This window comes from Cygnus atratus, chromosome 16 (genome assembly GCF_013377495.2).
Source record: "Cygnus atratus isolate AKBS03 ecotype Queensland, Australia chromosome 16, CAtr_DNAZoo_HiC_assembly, whole genome shotgun sequence".
Taxonomy (NCBI): Eukaryota; Metazoa; Chordata; class Aves; order Anseriformes; family Anatidae; genus Cygnus; species Cygnus atratus.
In genome coordinates, this window is record NC_066377.1 from 1,162,969 (window position 1) to 1,177,192 (window position 14,224).

The 14,224-nt window shown below is 64.6% G+C and overlaps 2 protein-coding genes across 2 annotated transcripts; both read right to left on the reverse strand.

The window, feature by feature from the left end:
- Positions 1-1,161: 1,161 nt before the first annotated feature.
- Positions 1,162-4,550, reverse strand: REM1 (RRAD and GEM like GTPase 1). The gene is made up of 4 exons (XM_035567070.2): positions 4,020-4,550; positions 3,729-3,811; positions 2,234-2,438; positions 1,162-1,925 (listed from the first exon to the last, which is right to left on the reverse strand). The coding sequence occupies exons 1-4, from the start codon at positions 4,333-4,335 to the stop codon at positions 1,648-1,650; spliced, it is 882 nt and encodes a 293-aa protein (XP_035422963.1). The 5' UTR covers positions 4,336-4,550; the 3' UTR covers positions 1,162-1,647.
- Positions 4,551-5,542: 992 nt separating this feature from the next.
- Positions 5,543-12,649, reverse strand: C16H20orf96 (chromosome 16 C20orf96 homolog). Its single transcript, XM_035567166.2, is given in 10 exon segments — positions 5,543-5,642; positions 8,337-8,455; positions 8,743-8,826; positions 9,541-9,642; positions 9,770-9,927; positions 10,359-10,461; positions 10,935-11,093; positions 11,697-11,839; positions 12,163-12,277; positions 12,496-12,649. Coding segments are annotated over 10 exon segments (1,125 nt in total). The 5' UTR covers positions 12,538-12,649.
- Positions 12,650-14,224: the final 1,575 nt, after the last annotated feature.

Below are 14,224 nucleotides of genomic sequence, written 5' to 3' on the forward strand. Positions count from 1 at the left end.
GCCGTGGCCCCCCCCCTTGGCCTCTCCTCCCACCCTCCAGCGCGGCCGCATTTTTCTGGGTTTGAGCTCATTCTTTCCACTCCCCTCGCCGCCGGCTGCCAACTTTCCATCCCGCAGCCCCCCCTCCCCTACCCCCCCCCCGCTTGCCTCCCGCTGCAGGAAATGCCGGCTGCAGCTGCAGGACGGACGGACAGCCACCGTGCAGCCCCGGAGCCCAGCATCACCCACAGCACCGCGTCCAGCAGCACCAGGGGCTGGGGCACGGGGAGCTCCAGGGCAGCGCCCGGGCAGAGGAGCCAGAGCCAGAGCAGCAGCAAGGAGAGAGCATCAGCACCGCCGTCACTGCTGGGGCGAGGAGGAGAGACAAATTTCTCACAAGCACGGGCACAGCCCCATCCTCGTGACCCCTCGGTTCCTCCCCAGCCGCACCGTGCCCGCCACCAGCGGCTCCCCACGCTCGGGATGTGGAACGAGTGGAAACTCCTGACCCGAGCCAGGCAGGGAGGGCACCGCGGAGCCTCCCTGGCGCCGGGCCCGGGGCTGCCGAGCTGGCTCCCCCGCGGCGTCCCATCCAAAAACAACCGGCTCCGGCGTCGCCTCCCCGGGTGCCCGGGGTCGCTCGCTGCTTGCTGCACCCCAGCACGTCCCCTCTGGTGCCTCTGCCCCTTCCCAGGGCACCGAGGGCTGCCCGGGGCCTGGCTCCCAGCCCAGGCTGTGGCTCCCGCAGGGGGTTTGAATCCTGCACAGGGGCTCAAAACCTGCACCTCAGCAATGGGAGCTGGTGCTGAGCCCTTCCCAGAGGCTTTTCTGGAGCTGGCCCGGAGCAGGGAGGTGCAGGGGGCCAGGGGCTTCTGCCATTGCCGGGGGTGGTGCTGTGACCACTGGGTGAGGGACTGAGACTTGGCCAAATGGTGGCTGGAGGAAGCCTGGCCGGAGGCTGAGGCTCTCCCTGCCCCGAGCTGTTCGGGCTGACGAAGCCAGAGCTGCCCAGACCCAGCCACAGCAGCAGGCAGGGCCCCGGCCCCGGAACCGTGCTCAGCTCTGGCCACGCATCCCCAGCCCGCAGCTCCCCACGGCAGGGACCCAGCAGAGACCAGAGCGGCACATCCCAGATGGTGTTTATTCTGTGGATCCAGGGGTTTCCCCATCGCACCAGTACAAAGACAGCAGAAAAACCTCAGTCAGAAGAACGCCAGTGCTAGGGAGACGCAGCGCAAAACCCAGGCGCAGAGGGGCCGGGGGTGCCGCTGCGGTGCCCTCGCCACCCCCTGCCGCCCCACGAAGGACGGGTGCCACGACCACGACCGGCAGAGCTGCCGGCAGCCTCCAGCACGGCTCCGGCCCTGCAGGGACACGGCCTGGCCCCCCGGAGCACGGGGCAGCCAGGCTCCCACCCCCAAGGCACAGGTGCCCGTCCCACACGTGCAGCTCGGGGGACCCAGCCCCACTCAGCCCCTCTCCTGGAGGGGTAGCGGCCGGATCCAGAGCACCCCGTGTGTCCATCAGCACCGGTTAAAACAGCTCCGTGTCCTCAGCATCGCTCTGACCCCTGCGGTCTCTCCTTGCACCCGCGGAGCTGCTGGCCACGCTGATGGCAGAGGGGAGCCCCCAGCCTCCAAGTCCGGTGGGACGGGTACGCGGCGGCTCTCAGAGCACGGACAGGTCGTGGCAGGACTTGGAGCGGACTTTGAGGGCCACCTTGCTGCTGTTCCTGGCCACCAGCCTGTCGAGGAAGCGCCGGGCCCTCTTGGTGAGGCTCTCCTTGCGCTTGTGGACAGACGCGGGGTGCGCGCCAGCCTCCTTGCCCTCGCGGCGCAGGCGCAGCTGCCGCACCACCCCCTCGAAGAGCTCGGCCACGTTGTGCTGCAGGGCCGCCGACGTCTCGATGAACTTGCAGTCGAACATCATGGCGCAGGCACGGCCCTCTGCAAGGGGAGGGCAGGGAGGGGGCACGGCCCCGCTGGCACCCCCTGGTCCGGGGACGCAGTAGAAGCCGTGGCACGGGACACGGGGATGGGACAAGGGGACAGAGGTGGGATACAGGGACGGGGACGGGACACGGGGACAGGACACGGGGATAGAGGTGGGACACAGGGACGGGGACGGGACACGGGGACGGGACACGGGGACGGGACACGGGGACGGGACACGGGGACGGGACACGGGGACGGGACACGGGGATAGAGGTGGGACACGGGGACGGGGACGGGACACGGGGACGGGACACGCTCACCTTCAACGGAGACCTCGCGGCACCGCACCAGGTCGGATTTGTTCCCCACCAGGATGATGGGGATGTCCTCGGCCTGCCGCATGCTGCGCAGCTGGATGCGCAGCTCCGAGGCGCTCTCAAAGCTGCCGTGGTCCGTGATGGAGTAGACGATGACGTACGCGTTCCCCACCTGCAGGCAGTGGCTGCGGTGCCAGCTCTCCTCACCCTGCCACCACATGGGGAAGGGGATGTCACCGCGCTGCGGGGGCCAGTGGCATCCCCAACTGCTCTGGGGGGGCCAGCAAGGCACCCCGGCACAGATGGGACCTGCCAGCGCACCTCAACAGCCCCCGCATCATGGGCAGCAGACGTGTGGCCCCGTTACTAAAACAGCTTAAAAGCTCCTGGCTTTTGGGGTGGTTCAGTTTCCTCCTCTATCAGCAAGAAACTGGGGCCGTGGGCTCAGCTTGGCTCAGGGGGCTGAGGCTGCACCTCCTGGAGCTGCTTTTGGCCGCGCAATGCCAGTGTCATGGGCACAGCGCTGCGAGCCCTGCACTGGTCCTGGCTGGGCAAGCTGGGATTGAGCAACGGTGGAAATAAAAAGGCTGATCTCAGGGCGCTGTGGGGCTGGGCATCTCCGGGCAGCGCAGGCATCCACGGAAAACGCAGCCCCAGCCCACGGGGGTGCAGTGCCTGCGTGCAGCCTGGGTGCTGGCTCCCTCCCCGCTCCCAGGGACCGATCCCGACTCCCGTGGAAACCCACAGCCCCGGGGTGGCCCTCGGGGAGGAGGGCACAGGGGCGCTGGGAGGAGGCAGCGATGCTGCGCTGGGACTGCTGGCAGGGAGAAGCCTGCGCTGCGCGGGGCAGAGGGAACGCCCCGTGCCAGGCTCTCGGGGGCCGCGGCTCTGCCTGCTAAGCACGTGCCCTGGCTGGCAGCGCCGCCTCACGTGGATTTGCCCGGTTGGCTCCTTCAGCCCCGCTTCCAAACCGTTTCCTTGCATTTCGCAGCGGGCTGGCACTGCGCTCCCTCCCGCAGCCCCTTCCTCCCCCCGAGGGACCCGCACGGCTCCTGCCACGCTCGGCTGCTCCTGCGCTCACGGTGCCTCGTGGGAGCCCCCGGAGATGGGTGACGATGTGCTGGGCACCCTCCTAGGCCTGGGCACGGCAAGCGGAGGCAGTTAGAGGCTGTCGCTTTGGCCAGAGGGCTGACCTCAGGCTGCATCCTTCCCAGACCGAGGGGTGCCCCCATCGGGGGGTCCCTCGACCCCAGCAATTTGCTTTATGGCTGCTGACTGGGGACCCTGAGCCCCATCCTGCCCACTGGGCTTGTCCCGCTCTGCGAGCCCCGGACGCAGCCAGAAGAGCCCCAGGGAGACCTTTGCAGACCCCAGAGGCCCCGAAGCAGCAGCTGTACGCGCACGGCGTCCCCCACACCCTCCGCAGCCCCTCCAGCCACCCCAGCAGCAGGGGCTCGCGTGGTTCCCAGCCCGGGGAAGCGGCCCCAGCCCCGCGCACCCGCCGCTCCGGCTCCCAGGCGTCTATCACCAGCAGCGTGGTCTCCTCGCCATCCACGGACAGCGTGCGCTCGTACGCCACTTCTGCAAGACACCAGGAGAGCCGGGTCGGTGCGGAATTCCCCGGGCAGCCGAGACCCGGCGCTGGCCCCTGACCCCGCCAGGCTCCCCCGGGCCTCGCACGGGGCTCCCTCCGAGCACGGGGCGCAGCCGCACGCCGCCTCCCCTCCTCCCGGCCCCGTGGCGGGCGACCGCGCTGCAGGGGGTCCCCGCCACGCCGTGGGGCACCCACCTCCGTGCTGCTCCAGCAGGTCCCGCTCCTGGAGGCCGGCGAAGGCGTTGGCCAGGCTGGTTTTGCCCACGCCGGGGTCTCCCAGCAGCACCACGCGGTACTGGGGCTCCCAGCAGCCCGACGAGCCCGAGGACTCGGAGGACCAGCTGCCCCGGGGTGCCGCAGCCCTGCCGCCCGGCTCCGACGACGAGTGGCCGAGCTGGGGGTGCCCGGGCTCGGTCCGTGGCGTCGCACCCGGTGCCCCGGGCCGCGGCAGAGGGGTGCTGGCCCTCCTCCGCAGCGGGCTCTTGCTCCCGCGCTGCGTGTTCAGGGTCATCGGTGGCGCGGGGGGCAGCGGGGTCGGGAGAGGGAGCCCCGAGGGGTCCCCGGCTCCCTGCGGTCCCCGGCAGCCCCTCTGCTCCGCCGGAGCCCCCCGGCCGTGCAGCCCCGAGGCCACGGGCACGGCCTCGCCGGTCCCGGTCTCCCGTCCCGGTCCGGTCCGGTCCCAACTTTCCCCGGGCCGGGCTGACCTCCGCCGAGCTCCCGGGCACCGCCGCCCGGTCCCGGAGCGGCGAAGCTTTAAAGACCGGGAGGTGGAGCCCCCGCCGCGGCCGGTCCCTCCCCTGCCCGACCCCCCCCGCCGCCCGCCCCGGCCCCCGCCGCCCGCACCCCCGGGGCTCTGCCCGGTCCCCGAGGCCCCCGCGGGGCTCCCGGTGCCGGAGCTCGGCGAGGTGCCCCCGGCCGCCTCCCCTCGGTCCCCGGGGAGCAGCGGGGGGAAAAGCGGCACCGGGGCTGCCCGGGAGCCCCGTCCCGTCCCGTCCCGTCCCGTCCTCGCGGCTCGGGGGCTCCGCCACGCTCCGGTCCCACCCGGGGCAGGGCCCCCCCCTGCCCCCGAGCCCCCCGCCCGGTCCCCTCCCGGCTCCATCTCGCGGCGGCCCGGGGCAGCGCACGGCCCGGCCGCTTCGCCAAGTAAGGAGCGAGCCGAGCCCGGTCCTGCCCCGGTGCCTGCCCCCCGGAGCGGGGCTGAGCCCTGCCGGGGGCTGCGGAGGCTCCGCTGCCCCTGTTTGGCAGCCGCGGCAGCGCCGTCACCCCCAGCCGGTAACGGACGGGGCCAGAGGCGTGTTTCGAACAGGGCAGCACGAGGGCTGTTTTTTATTTGAACCTGAGGCAGGCCCTGGCACCCGCACCGGCGCTGGGCTGGCTCCGTGCTGGGTCCCCAGGCTGCTCTGCACCGGGATGTGCCCACCTCGGAGCACCCCAGGGCACCCCTCACGGTCGCAGCACTGGGATGGAGAGACCCCGCCTGACTTCGTCTGTGCCCCGACGGCACAGGGGGGAAGCTGTCGTGCTGGGGTGTGAGGAGGGCCGGGGAGGTCTCCCGGGAAGCCGTCACCACGGGGCTTGCACCTTCCAAAAGGCCGCAGCCTGATGGTCACAGCCGTGAGGTCAGGAATGATGCAGCTCCTTTCCTGAACCTTGTAACCGGGAGTCCTCGGTAAGTGGGGCTGGGATGAAGAAGCGCCGCCGGGGAAGGCTGTGCCAGCTCAGCACCGCACCCGAGCCCGGCGAGGGGCCTGCGAGCGTTAGGGGAGCGGCGCCTCCTCCGCGGGGATGCTGAGGACCACCTCGGTGTCCGGTGTGCACCTGAGCAGAGAGAGGAGAGAGATGAGGCGCGAAGGAAAGAGCAGCGATCAGCAGCCGTGCTCCGACTGGCGTACAGGAGCCCGGCACGAGGAGGGGAAGAAGCTCCTGTGCGGCCGGGGCGAGAGGCGGGTGACTCCTCCGATGCTCTGTGCAGCCCACCCGGAGCTCAGAGGCTTCCTGCGCGCCCTACAATGGCCCCACTGTTAGAGGGCTGGAGGTGGCTGGCAGGGACGCCTGCCCGGCGTTAGCTGCGCCAGCCCTGCCCCGTGTCCCTGGGGCCCAGGACTGGTGTCAGTGGTGACGGACCAGGTACTCGCTTGGGGACACAGCAGGACACAGCAGGCAGCTGGGGGAGCAGCGGACAAAAGCCCTTTAGCACGAGGCGAGGGTTCTGGTGCTCAGCCCCTGCTCAGCTCAAACCAGAGCGCAGCTCGACTTCCCAGCAAACGCCAGCCAGATCTTACCCTTGGGACTCTGAGAAAGAACGGAATTAGCTGCCCCTCATTGTCAGTCCTGAACGACAAACAGAAGCAGAGAAAGCCCATCAGGCAGCCAGGCACATCTGCTTTCTCGCAGAGAAAGGACAAACACAGCAAGCTGGGCTCGCTCAGAGGTGCGCTCAGCAGCCTGCGTCAGTCCGGGACAAACTGTGCGTCCGGAGCGACTCCAATGCAGGGCTCAGAGCTGCTGGTGAAATCCACCCGGGGGCCCTTGAGAAAGGAGTTTTAAAGAGGGAGAACAGAAATGCAGATACACGCGGGCGTGCAGGGGCCTCGCAGCTCCTCCGTGCTACACAGGTGCCGCGCACGGGGAGCCCAAGGAGGGCCTGCAACAATCCTGCGCTCCTGCGTGCCCTCGTACTTCCAAGCTGAGCACAGCGTACGCCTGGTTCTGCTTTCAAGAAGCCAAGGCAACGTCTGGAACCAGAGGGTTAACTGGAAAAATGAACGGCTGGTGAAGTCGTGTGAAAAGTTGCAGGGAGGTCAGTGGGGAATCGGCGGGGAGATGGCGGCGAGGGCTCTGGCACAGCCTCCTGCCTGTCAGGGCGGGTAAGCACCAAATGCCTGACTTGTGATGTTACAGAAACTTTCCACTTGGGCCTTCCTGCTATTTTTAACTCCTCTCCCAGCCACCCTCAGTAACCCCAGCCCCACCAGCTGTCGAGGCTAATTAATTCCCCTTTTTATCATTCTTTTATCGGAAAAAAATAAGTTGCGCTAATCCATCACGCAGCCACTCGCCTCCCCCACAGTCTCCTGACGCGTTCCAGGCTTTCCTCCTGCTTCGGATCACGCCTCCGCAGCGCTGCAGCCCTACCTGGCTTGCCGTTAAAAACCCCTGGCAGCCCAGCACGGGAGATCCAGCCCCTTCTGCTGTTTGCAGCACCGCCGGTTTGCTGGGTGAGCATCTGCTCACGCAAGGGACTGTATTTTCACGCCACGGGAATAACCCTGTGCGCGTGTGAAGTGCGGAGAGCTGAGGGCTGGCCCACACCTGCAGCAGTGGGACCTGCTGGAACGGAAAGCCTCCGTTAACTGATATCTGTGGGCCGTGAATAACTTGTATATAGGCAGCTGCAGCAAATAAACGTGCATATGCACGCAGCTCTGCACAAAACGGTGGGTTTCGGGCTACACCGCACTCGAGATTTAAACATATTTGACCAACTTTTTTGTAGGTTTGTTCCCCTGGTCAGCGGACAGCTCAGGAAGCGGAGGCACCTCAGCAGCTTTAAAGCATTTGTGTTCTGGGCAGGAGCCCTCTGCCAGGGGCCTGCCGCTCGGTGGGGCGGGCTCCCCGCTGTGGGTATGGTGGAAAATAACTCGTCACAGCGGGCTGCTGGTATGCCTCAGCCTACAGACTTGGCCAGTGTGTCCCCTGTCCCTGGAGAGGAGAGCCCAGCGTTCCCGTGAGCGAGCTGGCAGGGCCTTCTCCCCATCGATGCGCGCTGGGGATTCTCCTTGCACTTCATAACGACGTCCAGTACGAGCACGGCGCGCTGGGAAGTGGGAGCGGGGATTCACCGCAACCTCTGCTCCGGGAGTCGTTAGCTACCGATGGGCTTGGGCAGAGAAAGAGTGGTAGAAAGAGAAAGTTTTGCCTTTTTGCTGCCAACCCATTCCTCTGAGACATTTTTTTTACATATTAGGGAACTGGCTGCCCGTCTTTGTTCTCGCCGAGTGCCCGTGCCGTTTCACACAGGCAGCAAAGCAGCTTGAGACGGGTGGGACCTGCCCCGACAAGGATGCTCCACAGGAGCCTGGCCACCTCCCCTCAGTTTGGTTTCCCAGCCAGTGAGGGAAAAGAACAATAAAGTAAGACTCATCATAGTCACAAGGGCCTTGAAAAGCTCTGCTGCTCCTGCCCCTTCCTGCAGTCGATAATTATCCCCATTTACAGGACGGACAAAAGGAAGCCCAGAAGAGAGACGTGACGTGACCGGGGCTGACAGCACACTGCTGTTAGAGAGGCTATTTCCCAGCTGCACTTAGGCAAGACCAGGAGACCTGGCAGCCATCTTCCAAGGCAGGACCCCTGTCAGCTGCGAGTTTCTATCCTGGACTGCGTGTAGGTTTGACGGTGAGATCTGCGGCAGTGCTCGGGCTGAGGTTATTCGCGCTCAGTTCCACAGACTTCCGCAGGTCAAGGCCGTAGAGAACGGCCCGTGCATGCCCGCTGACCAGCCCTACTTACTTTGGTCTGCGGAGAAAAACATCAGCAAAGATCACCTCTCTCGGGTCTCTTGCACGCTGGCGGAGCGTCTGGATGCTTCTTTGCAGCTCGCTGATCTCCTCTTCCAGGTCCTTAATAATCTGAATGAATTACATTTTTAAGTGTTCTTCATTTTGCAACAGAAGCAGTGATTAAAGTTTTTGCAACCAGCAGAGCTTGAAACCAGCCCTCATACAAGAAAGCCCCTAACAGGACACACTGAGGGCGAGCAGTCCAGCAGGCGTTTCAGGAAGCCTAACAGCTCACTGGCTCCAGTGGAAGCAGAAAGCAACACGCGCCACCAAGATGCACAAAACCCTCACTAAAGGCAAGGGCTGAGGGTGGCTGGCTCTGCTTCACCGTGGTGGTTCTCCCCCCGCCCACTCACCTCTCTTTGCCTTGTTATTTCACACCGAAGAACGTGGTTGTTTATGACCAGCTGCTTCAGGCCATCCTGGTGCAGCAACACCTCCTGTGTGGGGGAAGAGAAGAAAACCGCAGTAACTGCCAGCGTGAGACCCTGCCACTGTCAGATGCCAACTCTGGTCACGTCTAGATGCATCGCTCTTCAAGGAAATAATTCCTGCTTGGATAAGGTTTTGGTTCCAGCTCATCCCATTGGGCTGATGATAGAACAAGAGAGAGGAACTCAATAAATCCAGTCCAGTTTCCCTGAGAAGGCTCATTAATATTGCTTGGGTTACTTGTAGCACCTGTGCGTACAGATTCACCTGTAAAATTTTCTGCAGACTGAGAGCAGCCCCTGCTCTGTCGTGCTGCACACAGTTTAGTTTCCTCATGAATTTACAAACATACGTGCGTTGCCTCAGCAGTGTCACAGCTGAGCAGCTAAGTACCTACCTAAATAATGTAATAAAGCAGGGAGCATAACAGCAGGGTGAACGTTGGGTCACAGCGCACTCACCTCCACGCAGCAAGCTCTCAGGAGCGAGTCTGAGGACATTTCGTCACATCAGACTAGAGCAGCAACACAGAAGTGCTTCTCGTGTACCCTTCCAGCTCGTCAGGCAGCTCCCGTTCGTCAGCCAGCGGGAGCAGCGATGCTCTGTTATTCTGTGTGTGCTGACTGCACGCTGCTGTTGCCAGTGGGCAAGAAGCCCCCGCCTTGTCCACAGCTCCCACAAACCGACTCCCCCTGCCGAGGAGTCACAGTGATTCCACGTACCTCCACGACTTTCTGCAACAGCTCCTCTCGTTCTAGCTGTGCTTTCTCTTCCAGTTCCTCCAGGACGGCCTTCCCCATTTCTTCTGTCTTGTCTATCTCATCCTGAGGGTGGCAGGAGGCAGCGCACAGAAACAGCAGGAGCATTAAGCAAGACAAACATTGCGTTCCTTCCTCCCCTGCCCTCTCCAGCCTCCCGAACAACGCTGCAGGGAAGGAGAGGTCTCAGCACCTGCTGCTGCTCCTTCAGGTTCTGGATGTCGGACAGCAGGAGGACTATCCGGAGAGCCTGTTTGGGATAATGCACGTCCATGTAGGTCCGCAGGACGCCGAGCTCGTCCTGGAGAACCTGTACTTTTGATGTGGCTTCATCCAGCTGCTGCTGGAGCTCTGAGGGAAAGTCAAAGCAGAAAACGTCAGCCCAAGGCTTCCAGAACTTCACTTCTTAACCGAGCCGATGAGCCTGTCCTGCGTTTGGCTGAGCACACCATGTGGGAAGTGATGTGGATTACAGATCACCACGTGAGCAGTGGGAATGGCCACCCCAAATCAGACCACCTTGACCAGAACCTGCCCCAGTGGAACAGTGCAAACAGCTGCCAAGGAGGAGACTCTTCCCAGCCTCTTAGACACAGGCTGATGGGCGTCACGGGGTTCTGCCCCTCCTGACAGGAGGATTATCCCCATGCAGGAAAGGGGATTAATTTCAGAAATGGAATAGTTTGGCATTTATAACATTGACAAAATGCCTTTGACCTACCGCACTGGAAAGCAAAGGTAACGCGGTTATATAGGCCGTATTTCACTGTAATGACAGCAACTCACTTCCAGATTCTTTTCCATTGCTTTTTCCATTTCCTGGAGCTCTGCCCTCGCCGTGTCCAGTCTGCTCTGACTGAAGGTCTGTGTCATTGCCTGGACCATCTGCGCAGAGAGAAATCCAGTCACTGATCAGTCTACAGAGCTCTGAAACGTCCCCCTGCAGCATCCCTAACGTTCCTCTCATGCTACTGCTTCTATTAGCAGCACAGATGAGTCCATTGCTGTGGCCGGTGCCAGCTCCTGCATGGAAGCTGCTCATGGGAATGTTTCAGTGCTTCCAGGAGCCAACTTCCCCATGGAGGGATGTATTTGGGCTGTTACAGGGGTGGCTACTGCTGCGTGGGACAGTAGCCAGTCAAGAAACTCTCGTGGCTTTAAAACACAGGCACAAAACAAGAGCACCTCACGGGGTCTTTGGGTGCCTGAGAGCTCCCCCAGCACCGGCGATGCTGCAGTGACGCTCGTTGCAGTGGAAGTGCCCACGCAGTGCCTGGCCATTCCCGAGTACTGACAGGAACAGCGGGAAGTTTTGCGTTCTGCTGGACTGGGCCTGCTAGCCAACCCTAAAACCTCACCTGAAATTGTTCGTACTGCTGCAGCAGGTCTCTGGCTTGCTCGGCAGTGCTGGCATCGGTGTGCTGGATGTCCTTCATCAGCCGGCAGTTGGCCTCTGCCAGGTGGGCGCTGCGCTGCTTCAGCTCCTCTATGGCATTTATCTTCTGCTTGGTCAGATCCTACAGCAATTTGTGGATTAAAGGGTTGCAGATTCCATCAGTCCCACCCGCCTCAAGTTTTCTCACCATCATCTGCCATTCCCAGGACGTTCCTGTCCCATGGTAACAGCACCAACAAGGCCCTGACCGTCCCAGCACCACGTACCAAGCCTCGGTCTCATTGCCAAGGCACTGACTTCCCCCCCACAGCACAGTCCTGCTCCCACACTCCTCACCACCAGCTGCATGATCACTTGTAACCATCTTTTGCCTACTAAAAACCTGCGGTCACGTCCTCCACCTCAGCCTTCCCTTTGCTAGAATAAGAAACACTGACGTTGACAGTCTTTTCTAACGGGTCACGTTTCCTAAATCTCATTCCTCCTACTGCCACAGTCTGGGCTCTCTCTTGGTTTCTCTTCAGTTTTCTTAATAGGCAACATCAAGGTTACATTTCACCAGCACTGAGCAGAGCAGCATAATTACCTCTAGTTTATTAATAAATAAACATGTGCCATTTTGCAAGAGTGACTCAGACTGCTAGAATTTCCTCCATAAAGGCAACCTGGGTAACTGTATGGATTCGCTACCTCCATCCCAGCACCTGCTATTTGTTGCATGTACCGTGGTAATTTTGATCTCTTCCAGTGTTTTAGCTAATTCAGCCTCCTTGAGCGCTGACTTCCTCTCAGTAAAACTTCTGTATTTCTCTCGGGATGACGATGTCTTCGAAGGCAAGGGTGTTTTTTTACTCAACATAAATGTAACTGGTGAAACAAAAAATAAAAAAAGCCCTGTACTTATTTCACAGTCCGGTTTCAATGCTTTCCATCTACCCTCTCCTGTTACGTGTTGCTGAGGGAAACATGAAGAACAACTGAGAGAACCGAATTCAAACCTTCTGCAGCCCCAGCACGAGCAGCGTGCAGTTACAGCCCAGGCGCAGAACCTACAAACCCTTCCCTGGTCTTTTCTAGCTCTCCCTCTTTATTCTCAGCCACCTTTCCTTTTTGTGGCTCCCAGCAGCAAGCACCGAGTTCACGCAGCAGGGGAGCCGGGGGGGCAGTGAACCAGGGGAATCTCTCCCAACCTGGCTTCTTCTTCTCCCCTTTCTTCTTGTCCTCGCTGGGGATCGGTGGCAGAGTCAGCTCGCGGGCCGCAGCTCTCCTCTCCTCCGCTTTTGCCTTGTGCCGTTTGCTGCGCCCCTGAACTCGACGTAAGGGAAAAGACTGGGGGTGAGGGAAGGTTTGTGGGCAGGGAGCTCTCCAGCCCGACCCACACCGCTCCCATCTCCGGTTCCTCCCGGGCTCTGAGGTTTCCTTTAGTGCCCTTTCCAACACCTCTGAGGGCACATTTGGGAGATGTCACGGTAACGGCCGCAGCGCCACAGCCCCGGCACCGGGCACCGGGCACGGACACGTACCGCTCCCCTCAGCTCCCCCGGGACCAGGCCCCTCGCGTCCATCCCGGGATGGGACACGCGTGCCCCCAGCACGGAGGCCGGGCCCCGCGGCCCTGCCTGTCCCCGCGGGAGGCTCCGTGCCCCGCACCGGGAGCCCCGCACCGGGAGCCCCCCTCCCGTTACCGGGCCGGCTCTATGGTGCCAGCAGGCGGGGTACCGAGGCCGGGCAGCGCCCAGGCACACGGAGCGGGGCCGGTTTCACCGGGCCGGGGCAGCGGCTCCCCCCGCGGGGCTCCCCGAGCCCCCCGTGCCCGGTGCCCAGCGCTCGCCCCCGGGCCAGGCCTCGGGGCTCGGGGCCGGGCCTAGGCCGCGCTCGGGCCCTGTCGCCACGGCAACTGCGGGCGGCGCCGCAGCCAATGGGAACGCGCCCTGCGGCGGGCCCGCGCCGAGGCGGCAGCCAATGGGCGCGGCCCCCGGCGGACAGCCCGCGGTCTCCAGGGCAACAGGGCCGCGGAGCCCTGCCATTGGTGCGCGCGGCCCCGCCCCGCCCCGCCCCCGGACCGGGACCGGAACCGGGATCGGGACCGGGACCGGGACCGGCCCGGGGCGGGTCGGGCCCCACCGGGCCTGGACGGGCCCCACCAGGCCGGGGTCCGCTGGGCCTGGCTGTGAGGGGCCGCCCCCGTGCCCCCCCTGCGGCCCGGTCCCGGTTCGGTGCCGGGCCCCGTCCCCTCCGCCGTCCCCACCGGAGGGAGGCGGCCCCGGGCCCGAGCCAGGCCCGTTGCCCTCGGCCCGTGTGGGGCGTCTCGGGCGGGGCCTGTTCACCCCTCGCTGCTGCCTCCCGCTGCCGGTGGGGCGGCTCCGGGTCCCCGGGGGTGTGTGTGGGGGTCCCGGTGTGTGTGTGGGGGGGTCCCGGGGGGTGTAGGAGGGTCCCGGGGGGGTCCCGGGGGGCCCCGACGGGGGCTGCAGGTGGTGCCGGCAGGGCACGGGGAGGTACCGGGGGCCCGGGTTGGAGGGCGAAAGAGCATCGGGGACCCCGGTGATCCCGGGTGGGGGTACCGGAGGGAACCGGGGATCCCGGGTGGGGCTACCGGAGGGCTGCGGGGGGCACCGGGGGCACTGGGACGCCCGTGCGGAGGCACCGGCGGTCACCGGGCAGAGCCGGGGACGTCAGCCCTGCCCATCCCGAGGCACCGGCAGGTGTCCGGGCGTGCCCGGGGGGGCACCGGGCCGTGCCCCCGGGCCGTTCTCGCCAGCAACCCCTCTCCGGTGGGCGCCCATTGGCGGCTGCCGCCGTTTCCCCCCCGCCCCTCGGCCAATGGCCCGGGGGGGGCGGCGCCCGCCATTGACAGCACCGGCGCGGCCGTGTTTACCGGGGGCGGCGCGGGGGCGGGGCGGGGCGGCGGCGGCGGCGGCTATAAGAGCGGCACCGGGGGGCACGGGGCGGGCGGTTCCCGGGGCTGCCCGCACCGCCCCCGCGCACCCCCGGACCCTCCGCCGCCACCGCAGCGTCACCGGAGCATCCGCGGAACCGAGCGGCGCAGCATCCCCGGTCGGCGGGGCCGGTGCGGAGCATCCCGGAGCATTCCCGGTCCGCTCCCGGAGCATCCCGGGGCCGGTCCGGAGCATCCCGGGACCAGTGCGGAGCATCCCCGGTCGGCGGTGCCGAGCAACCGGGAGCATCCCGGGGCCGGTACGAAGCATCCCCGGCCGGTGCGGCGCCTCCCGGAGCATCCCCGAGCCGCCGCCT

Coding starts and splice junctions, on each gene's coding strand:
- REM1 (XM_035567070.2), bottom strand. CDS start 4,335: ATGACCCTGAACACGCAGCGCGGGAGCAAGAGCCCGCTGCGGAGGAGG. Junction 3,812..4,019: donor CCTGCTGGAGCAGCACGGAG/GTGGGTGCCCCA, acceptor GGTGTCTTGCAG/AAGTGGCGTACGAGCGCACG. Junction 1,926..2,233: donor CCGCGAGGTCTCCGTTGAAG/GTGAGCGTGTCC, acceptor CTCCCCTTGCAG/AGGGCCGTGCCTGCGCCATG.